The sequence below is a fragment of the Pan paniscus genome, chromosome 12, assembly GCF_029289425.2.
Source record: "Pan paniscus chromosome 12, NHGRI_mPanPan1-v2.0_pri, whole genome shotgun sequence".
In the NCBI taxonomy this organism is placed as follows: domain Eukaryota; kingdom Metazoa; phylum Chordata; class Mammalia; order Primates; family Hominidae; genus Pan; species Pan paniscus.
Genome location: NC_073261.2, coordinates 94,519,401 through 94,545,021, shown reverse-complemented (window position 1 = coordinate 94,545,021; position 25,621 = coordinate 94,519,401). Strand labels below are relative to the sequence as shown.

Sequence of the window (25,621 nt, the reverse complement as noted above, 5' to 3'; positions counted from 1 at the left end):
ACTAACACTGATTAATTTCCCTTCAACTACCCCTCCATTTCTTTGGTCCCCTTTACAACAAATTTTCTTGAAGAGTTGTCCTCATTTCCTTCCACTGCTTGCCATCCATTCTTTCTTTTAAAACTTTTAATCATTAAATATTTAAACATTACAAAAGAATCTAGGTAATAATATAACAAACACACACATACCCACTGCCTAAATAAATTAAATCTTAACATTCTACCTTATTTACTTAAGATTTTCCTTGGTTAAGAAATAAATGAATACCTTGCTGATCCCTTTGTACATCTCCCTCCTTAGAGGTAACCGCTTCCTGATTTTGGTGTTTATCATTCTATTCTACTTTCTCTGTATATGTATCAATAAACAATAAGTGGTATTGTTCTGCATGTTTTCAAATGTTGTATCAATATATTGTACACATCCTTCTGCAACTTGCTTTAGTAATTCAACATTGTTTTGAAAATTACTCAAGTTGATATATGTTGCCCTAAATCATTCATTTGCAGGGCTGTATAGTACTGCACTATACGAATATAGCAAAATTTATCTATTCACTTTCCTACTTACAAATACTTTAGTTGTTGCCAATGTTTCACTATTAATACATAATGCTACAAGTATCCTATGAACATATGTTAACAGTTTCTCTAAAAGTAAAAGTGCTGAATCAGAGGGTGTACTCTTCTTCAACTTGACTACAGCATTGCTAACTTGCCCACTAAGGTAGCTGGATCAACTTATCCATCAGTATACAGGCAAATGAAAATTTAAAATAAGAGGTCTAATTCTACCTGTACTCCCCCACCCCCTTTTCTTAGAGGATTTTCTTTCAAAACCTGGTAAATTCTTTCTCTGCCTGCTTAGAGATGTATGTAAATCTTTGTAAAAACCTAGCCAGCAGCCCAAAACTGCCTTTCTCAAGAACCTTATAACCATCTCTTTCAAATGAGATCATCAAGAGAGATGGCACCCTTATCTCCCAGTTTCTGTGGGAGGACAGGGTGCCTAACTTTGGCAGGCCATCTAGTTCCAAGTTGTAAAATTACATCCTGTCATAAAGATATGAGTTCATTTTTCCTTTAGAAAAAGCCAATTTGTTCACACAAAAGGTTGCTCCAATTACCAAGTGAATTTAGGACAAACTATGTGTGACAAATGATGGTATCAAGTCCTCTTACTTGAACACTATTTACTATTTATCTTGAGAACATGTATGTAATGGGTTACATCCACTTGGCTAGATGTAAGGGTGGGCATTCTTTTGGTCTTTGCAATCTTTTAGCAGATTGCTTGTGATACACATGTCATTCTGGTTTAATACTTATTCAAAACTGAAATTGTTTCCTTTTTCTTCTATCTTTGAAGAGATGTTTTCTGGGGGAAGCAGATTTTGGTTTTAATTGCATTTCATCATTGCTAACACAAGTAATAGTTAAAGGTTCACATTCCCCTACGTCGTTCCCAATATTTGATATTGTCAGAATTTTTCATTTTTGTCAATCTGGGTATGAAATGGTATATATTCCTTGTTTTTATTTTGTATTTGTATTTCAATAACATGCACTGAAATTAAGCATCTACTGTCCTTCTGTATATATTTATAATGCTACACATAAACAGGTCAAGTTTAAAATGGACAGTAAATTTGTAAATTCCCAAAGTACAAAAAAAAGTCTGACTCAGTGATTAAACAATGGTGTTCATCTTAAAATTTGAATTTAAGAACAGTTACCAGAAAACTTATACAAAGTAATTTCATTATTAACTTAAGGAAAAATAAGTTACATGTCACATAATGACGTTTCGGTCAACAATGAACCGCATATTCCATAGTGATCCAATAAGATGACAACACCGGGCCAGGCGCGGTGGCTCATGCCTATAATCCCAGCACTTTGGGAGGCCAACACAGGTGGATCACCTGAGCTCAGTAGTTCAAGACCACCCTGGCCAACATGGTGACACCCCATCTCTACTAAAAATACAAAAAATTAACCAGGCATGGTGGGCCACGCCTGCAGTCCCAGCTACTTGGGAGGCTGAGGCACAGGAATCACTTGAGGCCGGGAGGCAGAGGTTGCAGAGATCACGCCCCTGAAGAGAGTGAGACTCCATTGCAAAAAAAAGAAAAACTGCAATACTGTATTTTTACTCTACCTTTTCCCTTTTCTATGTTTACATACACAAATATTTTGTTACAACTGCCTGTAGTATTCCATACAGTAACATGCTGTATAGGTCTGTAGCCTAGGAACAACAGGCTATACCATCTAGCCTTGGTGTATAGTAGGCTATACCATCTAGGTTGGCAAATACACTCTTATGATGCTCAGACAACGACGAAATGGCCTAACCACCATTTCTCGAGTGCATCCCTGTGATTAAGTAACACGACTGTATAACCCTAAAAACGTTCACAACACAGGACGTTTACAGAACCAATGTGAAAAACAGATAAAAGCAAAGAAAATATACCGGAATTCATCCACCCCACTGCCAACAACCTCACTGTTTTTAAGCACTAAACCAAGCTTTCATATGGCTACTTCTGTAAAAAGACCAATTTCTTCCCAAGGATGCTAAGGTAAGAGCCAAACTCCAAGTTTCTCACTTATCTTTGAATAAGATAATTAAGCATACCTATTTATTACATATGATTGCTTAATTATCTATAATGTGTCAAGTAAAAAGGTGAATCTGAGTTCTTTCACAGAGACTAGCCAATACTTGCCAATATGGTATCCTTGATACATGAAGGATTTAGAAATATGTGCTTTGATTTTCAAATACCACTGGGTTTGAAGAAACACTGATAAATGGAAAAAGAAAAAGCATTGCTAAATCCTAGCAAAACTACTTAATGTTTGTGTGATCTTGCCCTTAAGAGGGATAAATGGGCATTTACTTTTTTGGATAAAACAGTAAAAGTAGGTTCCCAAAGAATTAAGCTGAGGTATTTCCTCAAGAAATAGATAATAAACAATGAGCTGTAGGAAATTCAGTAACACTTCTATTTAAATCCCACTTGACTCAAAGAATATTTTCCAAGTAAGTTTATTTGCATGGTGACAAAACCAGACACTAAATACGCGCACACACACACCTGCTTTTCAAGAATTCCCTTGCAACTATTAACAGAACCATTCTAAAATAAGCTAATGAACTAAGCCAAATTGGTTTTCTATACTTCTCTATCGCTGTTTAGCCTGCTCCTTCTTACTCTAGACAAAAGTCATGTGTTCTCTTTTCAAATTTAATGAGTATGAATCACCTGAGAATCTTGTTGAAATGCTGATTCTGATCCTACAGTTATAGAGTAGGACTGAAATTCTGCATTTCTAACATGCTTCCCAGGTGATAGCAATGTTGCTGGCCTATAGGCTATACTCCAGCAACCTGTCTAGATCAATAGTTGTCATGGAATTCGCAAATCCATATGTATACAAAGTTTCCTCTAGAGATAAAATGAAGGTGTAGATAAAGAAAAGATCTATTTTAGATACCAGGACAAGCTGGTAAGAGAAACATTTCTCCACAAGGGAGCCTTCTAGTATTGCTGAAGCTATTCTACATATGTAATTTAAAGAATGACCAACTGCCACAACCTTTTTCCATTTTTTTTTATAGGTAATACCTGCCTATTAGCACAATAAACTCAATCCCACATGGTTGGGTATAAGGTAACAAGAAGCAACACATAAAAAGCCAAATAAAAGTAGGCCGTTGGCACCCATTATTTCATTATTAATCATTCTGTGAAATATGTTCAAATCAAACTAAGAAATAAACTGATCTATCGTGAGAAATCTATAAATAATAAGATGAATAAGCCAGAGTGTTTTAAACAGTGGTTCCTGGATCTCTGATTTTCACAGGCCAATAAAATTACAAAAGAGGGCACAGTGGCTCACACTTGTAATCCCAGCATTTTGGGAGGCCAAAGAGGGTAGATCATTTGAGGTCAGCAGATTGAGATCAGGTTGGCCAACGTGCCGAAACCCCGTCTCTACTAAAAATACAAAATTTAGCCAGGCGTAGTGGTGCACACCTGTAGTCCCAGCTACTTGGAAGGCTGATGCAGGATTTTGAGATAATCTAAATCCTTTAAACTGAATAAATTAACCACATTTCATCAACTTCAAAATGCCATCAATAACCAGAATACACAAGGAGCTCAAACAACTCCACAGGAAAAAGCCTAATAATTGGATCAAAAATGGGCAAAAATCTTAATAGACATTTCTCAAAAGAAGATATACAATGGCAAACAGGCATATGAAAAGGTGCTCAACATCACCGATGATCACAGATGCAAATCAAAACTACAATGAGATATCATCTCACCCCAGTTAAAATGGCTTGCACCCAAAAGACAGGCAGTTAACAAATGCTGGCAAAGAGATGCAAAAAGGGAGCCCTTGTACACTGTTGGTGGGAATGTAAATTAGTACAACCACTATGCAGAACAGTTTGGAGGCTCCTCAAAAAATTGAAAATTGAGCTACCATAGGATCCAGCAATTTTCCTGCTGGGTATATACCCAAAAGAAAGGAAATCACTATATTGAAGAGATACCTGCACTCCTATGGTTGTTGCAGCACAGTTTACAATAGCTAAGATTGGATGCATCCTAAGTGTCCATCAACAGATGAATGGATAAAGAAACAGTGGTACATACACATAAGCCATAAAAAAGAATGAGATCCAGTCATCTGCAACAACATGGATAGAACTGGAGATCATTATGTTAAGTGAAATAAGCCAGGCACCAGAAAGACAAAGCATGTTCTCATTTATTTGTGGGATCTAAAAAAAACAATGGAACTCATGGACATAGTAGAAGGATGGTTACCAGAGGCTGGGAAGAGTATTGGAGGGTTGGATAGGAGGTGGAGATGGTTAATGGGTACAAAAAAAAAAACAGAAAGAAGGAACAGGACCTACTGTTTCATAGCACAATAGGTTAGCTACAGTCAGTAACTTATTGCTCATTTTAAAATAATTTAGAGTATAATTGGATTGTTTGTAACTCACAGGATAAATGATTGAGGGGATGGATACCCCATTCCCTTGCAACTATTAGCAGAACCATAATGTGCTTATTTCATATTGCATGCCTGTATCAAAACATCTCATGTACCTCCCATAAATATATATACCTACTATGTACCCGCAAAAAATAAAAATTAAAAATTAAAAAGATACCATCAATATTTGGGTGCACCATTATTTTAAGTACCACTAAGAAGGAAAAAAACCTCTCTCAAACTATGACATATGGTTTCTATTGCTTAGAATTATGTCATTTTACACTTATTGGCAGAGTTCTTTTAAACTTGTTCAGACATATATTATTGAGGGCGCAGTGGCTCACGCCTGTAATCCCAACACTTTGGGAAGCCATGGCAGATGGATCACCTGAGGTCAGGAGTTTGAGACCAGCCTGGCCAACATGGCAAAACCCCGTCTCTACCAAAAATACAAAAAGCAGCTGAGTGTGATGACAGGTGCCTGTAATTCCAGCTACTCAGGAGGCTGAGGCAGGAGAATCTCTTGAACCTGGAAGGCAGAGGTTGCAGTAAGCAGAGATCACAGCACTGAACTCCAGCCTGGGCAGCAGAGCAAGACTCCGTCCAAAAAAAAAAAAAAAACCTATTAATGAACAAGCAATTAAAGGGTATTTCTTTGGCTGGGCACAGTGGCTCACACCTGTAATCCCAGCACTTTAGGATGCCCAGGCAGGCAGATCACTTGAGGTCAGGAATTTGAGACCAGCCTGGCCAACATGGTGAAACCCCATCTCTACTAAAAATACAAGAAAAAATTAGCCAGGCATGGTGGCGCACACCTGTAATCCCAGATTTGGGAGGCTGAGGCACGAGAATCGCTTGAACCTGGGAAGCGGAGGTTGCAGTGAGCTGAGATAACGCCACTGTACTCCAGCCTGGGTGACACAGTGAGACTCCATCCCAAAAAAAAAAAAGAAAAGAAAAATAAAACAATGGAAATAAAAAATTTAAAAAACAAAAAAATACTTATTCAGACAAATATATAACCCTTGTGCTTATAAAAAATACAAAAGCAAAATAAATAAGGTATTCTTAAAATTTTCCTCAACATTCACAATCTGATCATCAAATTGCTTTTTACTTAGAGTCATCAGTAATCCTTGTTTTTCCGTAGTATCGTCCTTCGTACCATTAAGAGAATTCATGATTCAACATTTTTTAAAGTATTTCTCTGTTGCTTTGGGACTGTCTTCCAAGCTGCTGACATATATCGCCCAAGTCTCAATGCAGTCCCTTTCTTGATCTTACCAAAAGGTATCACTGAATGATGTAACAGACGGTTTCAGAAAACAACCCAGGGATGGTACACCTTCTGTAATTGGTATTTAACTAGTATGTTGACTGAAACATCAAAGGGGTGATGTTGTGTAGTCAGTCATATCAGTAGGATTAACTACCAAATTCACATATGAACAGGCAGTGACAACTATTTTCCAAATGATAATTTTAAGTTGCTACTGATTGGAAAACACATCTCAATTTCAGAAATGAAAAAGTGTGGGAAAACATACATATTAAAATTCATGAAATATACTACCACTATGAAAACTCCACTCACTATGATGTTCTGATATTCTTAATTTCAATGCAGAACAGTGAAAAATTTATCAAAAATCAGCATTTGGGAACCACTGCTTCTCACTACAATGAAAAGTGTTTCCGAGAAGCCTTACCAACTACAAAATCTCACTTAATGTTTTTTTTTTATCTTTTTATTTTTTATTGAGACGGAGTCTCACTCTGTCACCCTGGCTGAAGTGCAGTGCCACGATCTCGGCTCACTGCAACCTCCACCTCCCAGGTTCAAGCTATTCTCCTGCCTCAGCCTCCCAAGTAGCTGGGATTATAGGTGCCTGCCACCGCACCCGGCTGATTTTTGTACTTTAGTAGAGACGAGGTTTCACCATCTTGGCCAGGCTGGTCTTGAACTTTTGACTTCATGACCCAACCACCTCAGCATCCCAAAGTGCTGGGATTTACAGGTGTGAGCCACCACACCCAGCCTCATTTGATTTTAAAAACAAATAACATTTCAGCAGCTTCCTCCAAATCCTTTCTCTCATTACTAATGCTCTACTAGGATCACACACTTGGAATTTATTGCTATGCTTTTTACAAAATTCATATCCTATTTTTAGATATATCTCAAAGGATGTTGTTTGTTTTTATGTATCTGATAGGGCTCCTCACACAGAAAATAGCATGCCCTTGGTACAGCACCTTAGGGAGTGCAAGAATTGTCACAGCAAGTCTGATCCAAAACCTATCCAGAGCAGTACTGTATCAAATCAAAACAAATTTTGAAAGTTAAAATTAAAATAAAAATCACACTGTGAAAAACACCGACTGTTCGCCTTTATATAAACCTCAAAGGTTAGGCCAAATCCATATATCTTGGATTCCTTACTATCTACTAATTTATGTAAACATTTTAAGTGTTTTATTTACATTTTTGGCTATACTGTATTTCAGAATACAATAGCAGAGGGCAATTAACAATCCCAATAAATAATCTTTAGTGTGTACCAACCACCTCTTACATTTGGCCAACTGGAAATCACTTACTACTTTTCTGTCCGTTCATATATAGTCTCAAAATTTTCAGAGCTAAAACCAATTCCATTGGCATTTCGTACCCAAAAGAGCTACAAATTTGGAGAATCACAGTATACTTCTTCCAGTTCATTTACAAACACCTCATCTGAAAATGGGTTTAGCACTGATTCCTGTAACAGTCCATTAATTTGGATTCTCTCTTCCCACCCCTATTCACTGATTATAAATCAGTTTCCTAGCTCTGTCAAATGCCACTAAATACTTTGATAATATCTGATTATAGCATCTTATCTAAACTATTTTTAAGATCAAAATATTTATTTTTGCTTGCTATTTTTTCATTAGAAAAAAAGCATGCTCAGTACAGAAAATTTGAGGAATATGTATGAGAACCACAATCCCACAATTACTAAAAAATCGCCAAAATTAATATTTTCCAAATTTCCTTCTAGTCTTTAAGATGATATATAATTCTGGAGCCTACTTTTATTTACATAACATTCTAATATAAGCATTTCCCTGTATTATAAACTCTTCAAAGACACTGTATGATTAAATAATATTTCCTTGTGTGAATGGATCACTGTTTCCTTAAACATAAATATAAAATCATTGGGTTGTTGCCAATTTTTGTGTTATTATAAACATTCTGTAATATGTATCTATACTTATAAAGCTTTTTCCATATTTAAGATTATTTCTGGCCGGCACGGTGTCTCACACCTGTAATCCCAGCACTTTGGGAGGCCAAAGTGGGCGGATCATGAGGTCAGGAGTTCAAGACCAACCTGGCCAACATGGTGAAACCCCATCTCTACTGAAACTACGAAATTCACTGGGCATGGTGGTCGCACACCTGTAATCCCAGCTACTCAGGAGGCTGAGGCGGGAGAATCGCTGGAACCCGGGAGGCAGAGGTTGCAGTGGGCTGAGATCATGCCATTGCACTCCAGCCTGGGCGATAGAGTGAAACTCCGTCTCAAAAAAAAAAAAAAACACAATCATTTCCTTTTGAGATTCTCAGAAATGGACTTACTATGTAAATCAGTATGAACTTTCATAAGATTTTTTTTTCTTTTTTTGAGATGGAGTCTCACTCTGTCACCCAAGCTGGAGTGCAGAGGCACGATCTTGGCTCACTGCAACCTCCGCCTCCCCGGTTCAAGCAATTATCCTGCCTCAGTCTCCTGAGTAGCTGAGATTACAGATGTGCGCCACCATGTCCAGCTCATTTTTTGTATTTTTAGTAGAGATGGGGTTTCATCATGTTGCTCAGGCTGGTCTTGAACTCCTGACCTCAAATGATCCGCCCACCTTGGCATCCCAAAGTGCTGGGATTACAGGTGTGAGCCACCGTGCCCAGCCCCTTTATAAGATTTTGATACATATATTCAAAATGTTATCCAAAACTGCATCCATTCAAAATGATGCATGACAAGGCCTACTTCGCCATAATCTCGCTACTCTCCTTCAAATATTTTGAAAAATTAACTCATTTAACCCATGCTCCCATTTGCTAAAATTAAAATCTAATGTCCCACTCCTCAATGATATTTGGTATTTCAAAATAAATTAAATATTCTGATTTTTTAAAATCAAAGCCATCTTAAATTCTAAGACAAAAGTATTTTGACTTCTAAGATATTTATTTGCTACTTGGGACACATATAGCCACATGATTGTTGAGTCTTCTTGCCAGCCACAAGTTATCCATCACTAACACAGAGGGAACAACTAGTATCTATCTATCAGTCTTCACACAAGACAAACCAATTTCAACAGCAAGCTTACTGTGCTGCACTATGGTGTTATTTTAAATTACCCACAATCCTGAAAATGTTTACACGCTCCTGCCTTTAAATCTTTTTAACTAACGGGGTATGATTTTTCATCCTTTTAGGAATCATAATTCTTGGCCAGGCTTTGTGGCTCATGCCTGTAATCCCAGCATTTTGGAAGGCCGAGGTGGGAGGATCACTTGAAGCCAGAAGTTCGTGACCAGCTTGGTCAACATAGTGAGACCCCTGTTTAACATACCAAGACCTTGTCTCTATTTTTGTAAAAATTAATTTTTAAAAAAAATCATAATTCTTACTCCTATAATAGTCAAAAAGTAGTCTACAGACCAGAATCACGTAATGTGTTTATTTAAGAAAGATCCCAGCCAGGCACAGTGGCTCACGCATGTAATCCCAGCACTTTGGGAGGCCGAGGCAGGCGGATCATCTGAAGTCAGGAGTTCAAAATCAGCCTGACCAACATGGTGAAACTCCGTCTCTACTAAAAAGATAAAAAATTAGCTGGGCGTAGTGGTGCATACTTGTAATCTCAACTACTAGGGAGGCTGAGAGAGGAGAATTGCTTGAACCCAGGAGGCGGAGGTTGCAGTAAGCCAAGATTGTGCCATTGCACTCCAGCCTGGGCAATAACAGTGAAACTCTGTCTTGAAAAAAAAAAAAAGAAAGATCCCTAGGTTTTATCCCAGAGATGTGCCACTACAATCTCTGGAATGGCAACCAGGAATTTTTAACAACCTCTGCAGGAAACTCCGTTGCACATTAAAATGTGAGACTGGGCGCAGTGGCTCATGCATGTAATCCCAGTACTTTGAAAGTCCAAAGAGGGAGGATCACTTGAGCTCAGGAGTTCAAGACCAGCCTGGGCAACATGGTGAAACCCCATCTCCACAAAAAAATACAAAAATTAGCCGGGTGTGGTGGCGCATGCCTGTAGTACTACTCCAGGGCTGAGGCAGGAAGATCGCTTGAGTCCAGGAGGTCAAATCTGCAGTGAGACCCTGTCTCAAAAAAAAAAACAAAAAACAAACAAACAAACAAACGTGAGGCCCACTGCCTTAAAGGAGTTTATTTGCACATGCTATATTCTCAGTGAATGCAGCTAACAGACTCCTGGAAGGTTTATACCTGAGATTTTTCAGTGTAATTGAGAAATCATATAATCTATAAATTAGCAATAAATAAATACATTAATTTTACCTCCAAGCTACTTTGAAGCCTTAAGTAACCCCCTTGTTTCTTAGACTCACTTCAATTAATTCCTCTCCAGCTTTTCCAAATAACACTGATAAGGGAAGAAAATAAAACTCAGACTCTTAGACCCTAGGTGATACTTAAACTCAAAATTATCTTTTAAAATCTTCTGTTTTAGTCCAAAAATTCATGAGAATGTTCTAGTCTAATTGAAAAATATCCATGTTTATTTCTTTTTTTTTTTTTCTATTTTTGTGACAGAGTTTTGCTCTTCTTGCCCAGGCTGGAGTGCAATGGGGCGATCTCGGCTCACTGCAACCTCCACCTCCAGGGTTCAAGTGATTCTCCTGCCTCAGCCTCCCCAGTAGCTGAGATTATAGGCATGCACCACTAGGCCCAACTAATTTTGTATTTTCAGAAAAGACATGGTTTTACCATGTTGGTCAGGCTTGTCTCAAACTCCTGACCTCAGGTGATCCACTAGCCTCGGCCTCCCAAAGCGCTGGTAGTACAGGCATGAGCCACCATGCTCGGCCATCCATGTTTATTTCAAAACGCCCCAATATTCCTCCATGCTCCTATTTCCAATTTAAATGAAGGCTTCAAAAACACCATGTTTACCCTCTGACAAAAGGGTCCAGTACTCTAGTGAGGGAAATATAAATCTGGACCATAAAAAGCAACCACCTCAAGTGACACAAATGCTTGAAGTTGAGTCGACAGTACTTCCCTAAAACAGAGCTAAACAGAAATGATTATTTCCTTCCAAATTCAGCTAGCATATTTCTTTTTTCTTCATTTTTTGAAGATTACAATTAGTCAGTAGTAGTAATCAGGATAATTCAGTACTCAAATCCTAAAACAAAAACATAATCTGTGGAAAAATAAAGTAAGTCTGCCTGACTGGAAAGAATCAGGACTAGGATAACACTTCCCACACAAGGTAGCACTTCTTATGCAATTTCTTTGAAAAAAAAAAAAAAAGAAGTTTCTTAAGAGAAAATGAAAAGTTAGAATTTTTATTTTTCATATATTTCTACCACAAAACAGATTTGTAAACATTAAGCACTGTCTCACCCTATTCAGTGTGATACTGATTTCCTTCTGTAAGAGCTTTCACTCACAGTTTGATCAGGAGAAGCAGATCAAGCCCAGAGGATGACACCATGTAAAATGTGGTAAGAGAGGCTGTAATGATTGCACATGGGTGAACTGACAGAACAAACAATCTGAAAATTGAATAGTCAAAAACAACTAGTTAAATAAATTATGGCAGACTCATAAACCAGAATATTAAGCAACCGGAAAACAATGAAGCAAAATTTTATGAACCTCTATGGAACATCTTTTAATTGAGGGGGAAGAACAAGCATTATACACAACAGAAGGTACAATACGTTGCCATTTTTGTGTGTGCATATATATCATACATGATTATGTATTGGTTTGTATTTATGTAGAATATCTCTGGAGGAACAAAAGAAATGTGTAGGCCAGACACAGTGGCTCATGCCTCTAATCCCAGCACTTTGGGAGGCCGAGGCAGGCAGATCACAAGGTCAGGAGATTGAGACCATCCTGGCCAACATGGTGAAGCCCCATCTCCACTAAAAATACAAAAATTAACTGGGTGTGGTAGCACGTGCCTGTAGTCCCAGCTACTCGGGAGGCTGAAGCAGGAGAATCACTTGAACCAGGGAGGTGGAGATTGCGGTGAAATGAAATCGTGCCATTGCACTCCAGCCTGGTCAACGAAAGCGAAACACCGTCTCAAAAAAAAAAAAAAAAGAAATGTGTATAACAGTTACTGCATCCTGAAAAGGGAACAAAGAGAGACACTTTGCTTTTCACTGTATACTCTTTCAGATCGTTTGTATTTTACACTACGTACATGTATTATCTATCAAAAAATTAAGTAATAAAAAATATGGTGCAATCATATAACAGAATACTATGAAGTCATAAACAATGATGCTGTGGGATATGTTTACTGATGTGGAAAAAGGCCTCTGAATGCTAAACCTGGCTAAAAACAAATCATTGTTGAACCTAAGACAATAGCTACATTAACAATCTAGGTTAAAATGCATAAAACCAAACTTTTAAGAATTGCTATTTAACAAATAACATATAGATTACAGTAATTAGATATATGTGGGCCAATGTGACCAAGTTTCCCTATTAGCAAAAAGGAACTTCCTCCTTTTACTTTACTTTCCTAAGTATGATATCCATCACCAAATATCTGGTAGAAAGAAGCAGAGAACATGGAAATACTCTAGAAAAGAACCATCTAGAGAACAGTCAAGACATGAAACACCTTATTAATATCTTTCTTCATAATTCTTCTCTAATGAACAAAATTAACAGTTACAACAGTTTTATTTGTCTAGCAAGGGCTTGAGCTATTCTCCACTCTGACTTCGTCAGCATTTACAGATAATCTAGATAAGTTAAATTGCCTTCTGAAGTAATTAACTATAATGTGATACAATTTTTGGTTTTGGGCATTTGTTGTGGCATGTTGAAGTCTGTTTCCTTCTTTCACTAAGCACTAGTAGTGCAAGTGCCAGCTCATCCATCTAAAAAGCTTCTGATTTAGCAACCATAAGATGCACAAAAAAGAATCCCAGCAACCTCTGCCCTTATAACTGGCCAAGAAACACGTCTACTGTGGACTGAGTGATGGGAAATGGGCATGCCAGGTTTCAGATGTGCAGGGGAACAAAAAAAGGTAATCAGATATAACACCCATCACAATAAAAGACTTTCCAGAGGGTTCTGATATTGATAAATTAGGGGAAAAACTAAGTTTGGAAACGAAGGGCACAGTCCATAAAAGTTGAGTTGTATGTGTGTATCCACTCTGCCAAACACTTTGCTTTTAAAGTTGTTGGTGCTTGAGCATGACTGAGGCTCTGACCTTTTCTGATATGATTTCCAGTTCATTCCCTTTGGAATGAACTGCCTGACGCTGCAGAAGACGTGTTAATGTAAAAAAGGTGCCTGGATTGAAGTGGTACCTCTCCAACTAACAGGAAATCATAAAAGAAAAGGTCAGAGCCTCAGTCATGCCCAAGCACCAGCAACTTTAAAAGGATTCTACAACGCCATGGCACCTTCTTTTCAACCACAGTCCCCACAAAACTTCTATTTAAGAAATAAGAACCTCCTCCTGCTCTTAGGCTGAATCAGCAAATGAATTAATAACCCATCAACTAACCTCAATTTTGTAAAAGCCATCATCCTCCAAACTGTGTGTGGTGTTTTGTTTTGTTTTGTTTCATTTTGTTTTGAGACAAGCTCCAGCTCTATCACCCTGGCCGGAGTGCAATGGCACGATCTCAGCTGAGTGCAACCTCCGCCTCCCTGGCTCAAGCCATCCTTCTACCTCAGCCTCCTGAGTAGCTGGGACCACAGGTATGCGACACTACGCCTGGTTAATTTTTTATTTTTAGTAAAGATGGGGTTTCACCATGTTGACCAAGCTGGTCTAAAACTCCTGGGCTCAAGCAATCCATCTGCCTCAGCCTCACAAAGTGCTGGGATTACAGGCATGAGCCACGTGCCCAGCCCAAACTGTGTTAAACAAAGTTAGACTAGAACTGTGTGCCTAAATAAATTGAAGGGGGATAAGAGAAAGAATCAATGATTATTAAAATGGGCCTAGATGAATAATAATACCAGTACCAATAACAAGATCAAGGAAGGCCATGAAGTTTGTTCTAAGATGAAGACTTTGATTTTGGACACACCAAAAGTTATAGGAGACAACAAGGCAACCAGCTGAAGATTCCCATTAGTTAGAGTATGAGCCTTAAGTGCAGGAAAAGGGATCAAGAGATTTCAGAATCATTTAATTAAGGTGGTAAAGATAAAAGAATGCATAAGAGCCATCTGAACATGGACTGACTGATGATGATGACAATAGAAATGTTAGAAAAAGTGAGTCCTGAGATACAGGTACTTGGGCAGAGAAGTAAGAAGTTGGGCCAATAAGGAAGGGAAAAGAGGTACAGCTCAAGAAATAAAGAGAAGATACAGTACAAGGAAAGCAAAGAGATCTTTCATGAAGATTAACAGAATCCAACTCTCTCTAATGAATAAGCACAATGAGAATTGAAAAAAAAAAGCCAATCAATTGATTTTGGTGATTATGAGAAATTGGGAGCCTTTGAGCAGTTACTTTTCAGGGGTTGCAGGTAAAAGTTGCGTTTACAAGTAGTTACAGACAAGATGAGGTACAAAAAAATGGAGAAAGCAAATGAAAACTACTCCAAAAAAAAATGAAGGTAGTTAAACTTCCTATTTCATCACCTCGAGGATCTCCCAATTTGAAGTCTACAGAATCTCAAATAAAATTCATTTACCTTATGAAACACAACCTTGGGCATCAGCAATTGTATTTTTATACCTCACAACAAAGAAAGCTATCTATTAATGTCACGGGAAAGTCAGTATTCAAGTATCTGACAACATGCTTCTGCAACTGCACTCAAATAGCAAACAACCTGAATCTAAAAGTGCATTTTTTGAAAGATAAATGTTAATCATTTCTGGCCTGGTGTGGTGGTTCATGCCTACAATCCCAGCACTTTGGGAGTCCCAGGAGGGCGATCACTTGAGGCCAGGAGTTGAAGACCAGCCTGGCTAAAAATACAAAAATCAGCCGGGTGTGGCGGCGCATGCCTATAGTCCCAGCTACACGGGAGGCTGAGGCATGAGAACTGCTTGGACCCAGGAGGCAGAAGTTGCAGTGAGTCGATATCACACCACTGCACTGCAGCCTGGGTGACAGAGCAAGATCCTCTCTCAAAAAAAAAAAAAAAAATTCTAAAATGTTTTCTGCACATTCACATTAAACAATACAGGCTAAGAATCCTGGAGCTAACACTATAGTACTCAAGCCATTATTTCAAATTAAAAAGGAGAATGATAATTAAAAATACTAGCATTTGGTGTTGGAAGCATAGCCTTTATCTAAGGACATCAAAGCAACTTTTGAACATCTATTAATTATAGCCTTTCTAAACTATCCTGTTTACTGTAGCAAAACACAAGCATGAAAATAATTATACTGTACCCTGCTAACACACAAAATATGATTAAGAACTATTTGTAACTAATATTCAATAATTACAATAAATTAGGATATAATAACAAAAGTTACTTTGGATAAAGTACTTCAATATGAAAAGTAAAATCTTCTCTATTTATTTATTTATTTAGAGTCTCACTCTATTACCCAGGCTGGAGTGCAGTGGTGTGATCTTGGCTCACTGCAACCTCCACTTCCGGGGTTCAAGCAATTCTTGTGCCTCAGCCACCCAAGTAGCTGGGATTACAGGCACCCACCACCATACCCGGCTAATTTTTGTATTTTTAGTAGAGAGAGTGTTTCCCCATGTTGGTCAGACTGCTCTTGAGCTCCTGACCTCAAGTGATCCGCCCGCCTCAGCCTACCAAAGTGCTAGGATTACAGGTGTGAGCCACCAGGCCTGGCCAAATCTTCTCAATTTAAATTTCAGTAACTGTCATCCAGAAAAATTCAGAAAAGGACCAAATTTTTTTAGTCTATTAAGGGAAAAAGTTTGCTAAGCAAATACTATAAACAAAGTAACAAATGTAAGCAAAGCATATTATTTTCAGCTAATTTAGATATACTTGATGTTAAATTCAAAAAGGAGGCAAGAGGCCAGGTGCAGTGACTCACGCCTGTAATCCCAGCACTTTGGGAGGCCAAGGCGGACAGATCACTCGAGGTCAGGAGTTCGAGACTAGCCTGGCCAACATGGGGAATCCCCCTCTCTACTGAAAATACAAAAATTAGCTGGGTGTGGTGGCAAGTGCCTATAATCTCAGCTACTCAGGAGGCTGAGGCAGGAGAACTGCTTGAACCTGGGAGGCAGAGGTTGTAGTGAGCGAGATCACACCACTGCACTCTAGCCTGGGTGATAAAGGAAGGCTCCATCAGAAAAAAAAAAAAAAGAGGCAACAATATGCCAGAAAAAACTGCAATCTGGGAGGACATGAAAAAAACAGAATTTACAGTGTACCTACAATGTGTCAGGCACACTACTGGGTTCTTTAAAATATGTTATCTTAGGCCAGCCATGGTGGCTCACGCCTATAATCCCAGCACTTTGGGAGGCCTAGGCAGGCGAATTGCTTGAGCTCCGGATTTCAAGACCAGCCTGGGCAACACAGTGAGACTCTGTCTCTATAAAAAATTAAAAAAAAAAAAAAAAAAACTAGCTAGGCATGGTTACACACACCTATAGCCCCAGCTACTCAGGAGGCTGAGGTGGGAGGATCACTTGTGCCTGGGAGGCAGAGGGTGCAGTGAGCCAAGATCGTGCTACTATACTGCAGCCTGGGTGACAAAGTGAGACCCTGACTCAAAAAAAAAAAAAAGTTATCCTGGTTAACTGTCACAGTAATCCTATGACATAGTTATTATCTGTAGTTTATAAATAAACCAAAAAAATCAAGTTTCCTCAAGGTCACATGACTAGTAAATGGCAATGCTAAGAATCTGAGCCATTTTAGTCTGGCTCTGAACTCCCACAATAGCATGCTGACGACTCTAAGACCAAGTCATTCCCAATAACTAGATCTGGCCCTCTGTTTCCTTTTCTGTAAAAAAAAAAATGAAGAGGATAAACTCAATTGTGTCTGTAATTCAGTTGTTATACTAAGAGGTAAAATTGTTCAGGTTGATACAAAGAATGGCCAGGAATGGTGGTTTACACCTGTAATCCCACCATTCTGGGAGGCCAAGGCAAGAGGATTGAGTCCAGGAGGTCGAGACCAGCCTGGGCAACACAGTGGTGAAACCCCATCTCTACTAAAAACACAAAAAATTGGCTGGGTATGGTGGCATGCACCTGTAATCCCAGCTATTCAGAAGGCTGAGGTAGGAGAATCACCTGAGCCTAGGGAAGTCGAGGCTGCAGTGAGCCAAGATCATGCCACTGCACTCCAGCCTGAGTAACCAGAGTGAGACTCTGCCAAAAAAAAAGAAAAGAAAAGAAAGAAGAGAGAGAGAGATAACTATAAACTACGTGTATCCATTTTACTAGGTATGACTCTGTGATGTAAGTTTTCATTCTATGCTTCTCTCAAGCACTTTACCAGAAACAAACATCAATATGACAGTGACAGAGTAGACACCAAAAACCTCCTTCCCAAAAGTGAGAAAAGGCATCTAAAAATTAAGTGTAAGATAATGTAATCACTTTTAAGAAATTACACCTTTCCAAATGAAAAAACACTAAAAGTAAAGCTTTGAAAAGTATGAATCTCAAAGTGTTTTCATCATCAAAAGTATCATCAAAGGGCATTAATTGACAACAATATTTAGGGCAGGAAATGTACAAAATGAGCCTGGATGTGACAGTTAATTTTATGTGTTGACTTAACTGGACCAGAGGGTGCCCAGACATTTGGTCAAGCATTTTTCTGGATGTATCTGTGAGAGTATTTCTAGATAAGATTAACATTTCAATCAGTAGACTAAGTAAAGCAGATTATCCTCCCTAATGTGGGTAGGCCCCACCTCATCAGTTGAAGGCCTGCCTAAAACAAAAAGGTTGACCCTCCCCCAAGTAAGAGAGAACTAATTCCTCCTGACTAAGCCTTCAAGCAACAACATCAGATTTCTTCTGCCTTCACCTTCAAACTGAAATATTGGCTCTTCCTAGGTCTTGAGTCAACCAACCAATCCTCAGTCTCTAACCACACCATTAGCTCTCCCATTTCTTAGGGCTTCAGACTCAAAGTGAAACCGCACCGTCAGCTCTCCTGGGTCTCCAGCTCGCCGACTGCACATCTTGGCACTTGTCAGCCCTCCATAATGGCATGAGTCAATTCCAAATAAATCTCTTTCTATATTGAAGATAAACAGATCTACAGATAGGGATATAGATAGATATAGATACAAATATAGTTATAAAGGTGTAGACACACATACCCTACTGGTTCTGTTTCTCTGAAGGACACTGACTAATATTCCAAGAAGCAAGGAAAGCTAAAATATCTATGACAGTTGTAAACAAAATATTCCCCAGTTACTTTTGGACAATGGTAGGAAACAAATTCATTATTTGGAAAACTGGTAAATAAAAGAAAAACGTCAAGCATTATTTATCCTTTTTCTATTTGAACTGTGTAGGGTTTTTTGGCAGGTGATGGGGGTGTGACCAAATAGTCAAGGTTGGGAAGTATTCCTTTAGATAAGTATTACAGATAATAAATGAAGGTAGAAGGATAAAATATCACCACTTTGCAAGCCCTAATAAATCAATAGATAAAAACAATGTTCATGAATGGCTGCCAATAACACCACACCAAGAGAGTCAGGCATTCTCTATTTCCTGACATAAAAACAAAAAGCCTGACTGATCAGTTCTCTAAATCTGTGCTGTTCAATACAGGAGTCACTAGCCACATACTGCTACTGGGTACTTGAAATGTGGCTAATACTGAGATGTGCTGTAAGTATAAAATACACACCAAATTTCTAAGATTCATACCAAAAAAAGAATGCAATATACTTCATTAATTTCATTGATTATATGTTGAAATAATAACATTGTGGATATACTGGGTCAAATAAAAATATTATTCAAACCAATTTTACCCGTTTCTTTTCACTTTTTAAAAAAGTATATATGGAAAAATTCAAATTATATATGGCTTAAATTTATGGCTTACGTTATATTAGACAGTAATACTCTAAATCAAATTACCAAATTGTATAAAATACATGAGACAGAAAAACGTTGAACACCATCACAGCCTCCACGGTATGAGGATGTCTGAAAGTCAAAACCCAGTTTCTTTATACATACACATACATGTACACAAACACACACACAAACACAGTTTTTTTTTTTAATGCAAGAAAACGAGAAAGTGAGATAGAGGTGAAATGTGTAGATTAAAGACTTAACAGACATACCAACTAATTAAAATGTATGGGGTCTTACATGAATCTCAAGCAGTTTAAAAAGAAATTATAAAAATCACCAAGTAGGCCCGGTGCGGTGGCTCACGCCTGTAATCCCAGAACTTTGGGAGGCCGAGGCGGGTGGATCACCTGAGGTCAGGAGTTCGAGATCAGCCTGACCAACATGGAGAAACCCCGTCTCTACTAAAAACACAAAAAAATTAGCCAGGTGTGGTGGCGCATGGCTGTAATCTACTCGGGAGGCTGAAGCAAGAGAATCACTTGCACCTGGGAGGCGGAAGTTGCGGTGAGCCGAGATTCCGCCATTGCACTCCAGCTTGGGCAACAGGAGCGAAACTCCATCTCAAAAAACAAATAAATAAATAAATAATAAAAATTAAAATTAAAATTAAATAAAAATCACTGAGTAGACAGAAAGGAACTGTTGTTTTTACAGTGATAATAGTATTGTGGTTATGTTTTAAATTTTTACAAAATAGTTTCTTTTTTTATTTGTAGTCCCTTCTTTTCACAGGTGTTCAAGTTTCTTTTAGAGCTATATACTGAAATGTCTGCAGATGAAATGATATGGTGAGGCTGGGTGCGGCGGCTCACCCCTGTAATCCCAACACATTGGGAGGTTGAGGCAGGTGGATCACTTGAAGTCAGGAATTTGAGACGAGTCTGGCCAACATAATGAAACCCTGTCTCTACTAAAAATACAAAATTAGTCGGGAGTGGTGGCGCATGCCTATAATCCCAGCTACTTGGGAGGATGAGGCAGGAGAATCGCTTGAACCGGAGAGGCAGAGGTTATAGTGAGCCAGGATCGCACCATTGCACTCCAGCCTGGGCAACAAGGGCGAAACTCCATCAAAAAAAGAAAGAAAGGAAAGGAAGGGAAGAAAGGGAGGGAAAAAAGGGAGGGAAGGAAGGGAAGAGAAGGGAAGGGAAGAAGGGAAGGAGGGAAGGAGGGACGGAGGGAGGAAGGGAGGGAGGGAATGGTGAGTTCTGTGTCAAAGTAATGTGGTGGGAGAAACTAATGCTGGGAGGCAACTATAAAGGGGTACAGATGAAACAAGTCGGCCATAGGATAACAATCTTGTAAATGGGGTAAATGAGGGTTCATTACAGTGTTCTTTCCACTGTTACAGAACCACAATTTTAGAGTTGGAAAGAATATTATAAATGAGAACGAAGTAAATATAAGGGAAAGAAATGAAGATAAAGCCAGAAATACCTGGGTATGTGACCTAAACAAAACTCTTTTAAGTTTCAGTTTCCTTATCTATAAAAATGAGGATAAAAAGGAATGAGATCATGTCCTTTGCAGGGACATGGATGAAGCTGGAAGCCATCATCCTCAGCAAACTAATGCAAGAACAGAAAACCAAACACTGCATGTTCTCACTTATAAGTAGGAGCTGAACAATGAGAACACATGGACACAGGGAGGGGAACAACACACTGTGGCCTGTCAGGGGGTTGTGGGAGGGACAGCATTAGGAAAAATAGCTAATGCATGCCAGGCTTAATACCGAGGTGATGGGTTGACAGGTGCAGCAAACCACCATGGCATACGTTTACAACAAACCTGCACATCCTACACATGTACCTTAGAACTTATAATAAAATAAAATTAAAATTTTTAAAATGAGGATAAAACACTTACTTTATATGGAGTGGTTAAGCATTAAATGGAATAACACATATTAAACATATGTTTGCTAAAAGCCAACTCTTTCCACCCTTTCCTAAAGTACTAAACAAACAAGAGCTCAACTGGCCCAATCTCCTCATTCAAAAAGTGAGAAAACTAGCAAAAATTCTCACAAGTCTACATGCAGTTAGCGCCTCTTTCCAAATACCATCCCTTCATTCCCATATAATACTTACAAAAATGGCTCTGTATACCTCCACTGTTTAAATAGAGACTTATTTTAGGATGAACAGAATTTTACTAAGTTCTCACTTACCAGCCAGTGTTAGTTACCACTACTGGTTATTCGGTGATCTGTCATTAGAGTTTCAAGTAGACACCTTTCTTCTGAAAGACGAATAGTAAGTATGAACTGTCTTTAATAACTATTTGCCATTAAAACTAGGTCTAGCCAGGCGCGGTGGCTCACGCCTATAATCCTAGCCCTTTGGGAGGCCAAGGCAGGGGGATCACTTGAGGTCAGGAGTTCAAGACCATCCTGGCCAACATGAGGAAACCCCCTTTCTACCAAAAATACAAAAATTAGCCAGACATGGTGGCACGCACCTGTAGTCCCAGCTACTTGGAAGGCTGAGGCAGGAAAATCACTTGAACTTCCGCTGAAGCAGAGGTTGCAGTGAGCCTAGATCGCACCACTGCACTCCAGCCTGGGTAACAGAGCAAGACTCTGTCTCAAAAAAAAAAAATGAAAAAAATAAAAAGAGAGATAAAATAAAATCTTTGGAAAAATATTGTATTTATGTTGAAAACAACCTGAGTAAACACTGCCACATTTGTAAATGATGTACACCAATATGCTTTCAGTGATTATTCTGGGATGTCAAATTATGAATACTTTCTTTTGTCATCTCTATACGTTCAAACTTTTTCTATAATAACCAAGTATTTTTATAATTTAAAAAAGCTTTGTATAAATATAGGATAATACAGGACTTTGTTCTATAAAGGACAGAAATAGTAATCCATACTAAACTGTTTTATAGTTATTGACATAATTTCATTAAATAAAAATTGCTGTGTGAGAAATATTAATAGGTCCCAATCATTTACCAGTCAATAGTCAGTATTTTATTTATTTTTTTTTTTTTGGAGACGGAGTCTCGCTTTGTTGCCCAGGCTGGAGTGCAGTGGCGCCATCTCGGCTCACTGCAAGCTCCGCCTCCCTGGTTCACACCATTCTCTGCCTCAGCCTCCTGAGTAGCTGGGATTACAGGTGCCCACCACCACGCCCAGCTAATTTTTTTGTATTTTTTAGTAGAGACGGGGTTTCACCATGTTAGCCAGGATGTCTCGATCTCCTGACCTCGTGATCTGCCTGCCTCAGCCTCCCAAAGTGCTGGGATTACAGGCGTGAGCCACCGCGCCTGGCCAATAGTCAGTAACTATTTTTAATAAAACTATAATTTTTTCTTTGAGACAGGGTCTTGCTGTGTCACCTGGCCTGGAGTGCAGTGGCATAATTACGACTCACTGCAGCCTTGACCTCCGGGCTCAAGCAATCCTCCCATGTCAGCCTTCCAAGTAACTGGGGACTGCAGGCACGCACCATCACACCTGGCTAATTATTTTTTGTAGAGACAAGGTTTCACGATGTTGTCCAAGCTGGTCTCAAACTCCTGGGCTCAAGTGATCCATCTAGCTTGGCCACCAAAAGTGCTGGGACTACAGGGCATGAGCCACCATGCCCGGCCTAATAAAAGTATAATTTCTTAGTAAAACTTAATAGATTTTTGAAAATGTCTGTTTGTGTTTAGTGGGAGTTTTTTTCCCCACTAAACACAGACACGCATTTTTTAAAAATTGTTTATGTAAAGTACAGAAAGTAGTTATTGTGCAATTATTATAACCTCTATCTTCAAATATTATCTTGGAGAGTCATCTGAGGCCTTGGAAGAATGAGAGACTGACCAACATACTTAGATAATACGAATCAAAACTCGCAATGATGGGTAAGCATTTTTCTGGAGAAAAAGAAAAATGGAAGTAAAAACTCACAATGGCCAACCAAAAGTCAGGAGTCCTACCTGTGTGTCTCAATCTGTAGGTCAAGAGCCAAATAGAATAGAATTAGCTGCTGTGCTTAATAAAAATTAAGACTCTCCAAAGGCTGACCCAGAAAGACTGAAGCAGAATTTCTGGGAGCGTTCTCAAACCAATGAACATCTGTCTGAGCCAGTTTCCTCATCTATAAAAAAAGGAATGATGAAAATGCTTTGTAGGGGAAATACGGGAATAGGATGCATCTGCAGATCTGAGCTCCTTCTGGCTTCAACTAACACCAAGGGGCCCAAAGATGTCTACACCCAAGTGGGGCTGACTGCAAACACTTCCACCATGGAATGGTAGAACTATGTTCAGGAGCTCTCATGCTGATATCCTGACCCAGAATTCCCTAAATCCTGCACTATTTGCCACTACTAATAGTATGAGTAGATTTCTAGTATTATGGACACCTCCTGGTAGCAAACAGTCCAGTTAATTAATGTGCAGCCTCTGTTCTGTTAGTGACCAAATTGCACAATGACAAGTCCCCCAAGAAGTGTCAGATTAATTACAAAGGAGGTCTCCTTTTCTTTCAATTGTTTCCCTGACAACAAAACTACTCTTCAGTCCATATCCTTGCATTCCAATCTCCATGCTTTCCCAAAAATTCCTAACATATAAATTAAGTGTTCTGTTTGTTTCACAATTCGATGTCTATTTGTTTTTTTGTTTTCATTCAAATTTGTCATTGTTGTCCATCATAGATGGACATCACAGAATTTTAGATAGTAAATATGTTCTCTAAAGAGGACATTTCCATTCCATTTTTAACTCTTTCTTCTCATAAACTAGAAAATACTTTAAAAGTCCTGGTGCAGTTTACAGCATATTTATAATAAAATTGTTAATTTTAAAGTAAAAGTTAAAAAAATGGTTGATAAACTAAGAAGTTTAAAATACCAAACAAGTAGGTAAGTAGACTACCATATGCGCATAATATATATTATTAATACTGTGATTTTAAATAAATGATATGGACAAACCAATTTTCCCAATAATGTCTATTCCATACACAGGAAAATCTAGTCACTATATCCAGCTGGCCATTTGATAAGTAAGACTATATTAAATACACAGGAGACTTTCTGGCAGGATTCCTAATCTCCAATATTTCAGCACCAAGTCTCATGTTAGTCTTACTGGTAAGTGATTTAAGCAGGCTACAAAGCTATATATATATATCCTGCTTTATACATAATATATATACACGTATATACATGTGTGATATGTGTGTATATATACACATTATACACATATGTGATACGTGTATATATATACACGTGTATATATGTGTGTATACATATATACATGTGTATATATACATATATGTGTGTATACACATATATATCACACATATGTCTATATATACATATATGTGTGTATACACATATATATCACACATATGTGTATAATGATCTCATTTTTATAGACAGAAAAAAGTTTAAAAAAGATATTAGGATAACAAGTGACTTATTTCAGCTTTATATTTATCTATACTTTCTAAATCTTTTCTGGGTGTGTGTGTGTGTGTGTGTGTGTGTGTGTGTGTGTTTAAGACAGGCTCTCTCTCTCTGTTGCCCAGGCTGGAGTGCAATGGCACAATCACTGTAACCTCAAACTCCTGGAAACAAGCAACCCTCCCACCTCAGCCTCCCAAGTACCTGGGACTACAGGGATGCATCACTACACCCAATTAACTTTTTTTTTTTAAGACAAGGGGTCTTACTATATTGCCCAGTCTGGTCTCAAGCAATCCTCCCACCTTGGCCCCCCAAAATGCTGGGATTATAGGCGTGAGCCACTGTGCCTGGCCACGGTATTTTCTAAATTTTCTATAACTTACCTGAATTACTTTTGTAATAAATATAACACAAGTTCACTTTTCTCTTTTTTCTTGGCAGGGGACGGGGACAGAATCCTGCTCTCTTGCCCAGGCTGGAGTGCAGTGGCGCCATCTCAGTTCACTGTAACCTCCCCATCCCAGGTTCAAGCAAGTCTCCTGTCTCAGCCTCCTGAGTAGCTGGGATTACAGGCATGCACCATCATACCTTGCTAATTTTTGTATTTTTAGTAGAGATGGGGTTTCACCATGTTGGCCAGGCTGGTCTGAACTCCTGACCTCAAGCAATCCGCCACCTCGGCCTCCCAAAGTGCTGAGATTACAGGAATGAGCCACCGCGCCCGGCCTCTCTTTCGTAATTTTCAATAGCCCTCTCTCCAGAGGGACAATTCTGCCCCTGTGATCTCACGACACTTTTACATTTGCTACAGTAATCTTATTATGGTA

The 25,621-nt window shown here is 38.7% G+C and overlaps 1 protein-coding gene across 7 annotated transcripts in view; it reads right to left on the bottom strand.

Annotated features, from left to right (window-relative positions):
- The window catches only part of MEMO1 (mediator of cell motility 1), a 144,085-nt gene that overhangs the window by 77,119 nt on the left and 41,345 nt on the right, over positions 1-25,621 (bottom strand). Inside the window, exon 2 of one of the 7 annotated variants that reach the window (XM_055108092.2) lies at positions 5,855-5,976. The exons of 4 other annotated variants lie outside the window; for them this stretch is intronic. In XM_055108092.2, coding sequence (XP_054964067.1) covers positions 5,855-5,976 — 122 coding nt within the window. Of the gene's footprint in view, positions 1-5,854; positions 5,977-18,413; positions 18,525-25,621 lie in introns of those variants that run through there. 2 more of the 7 variants (XM_034952882.3, XM_055108090.2) reach the window with 2 other exon arrangements.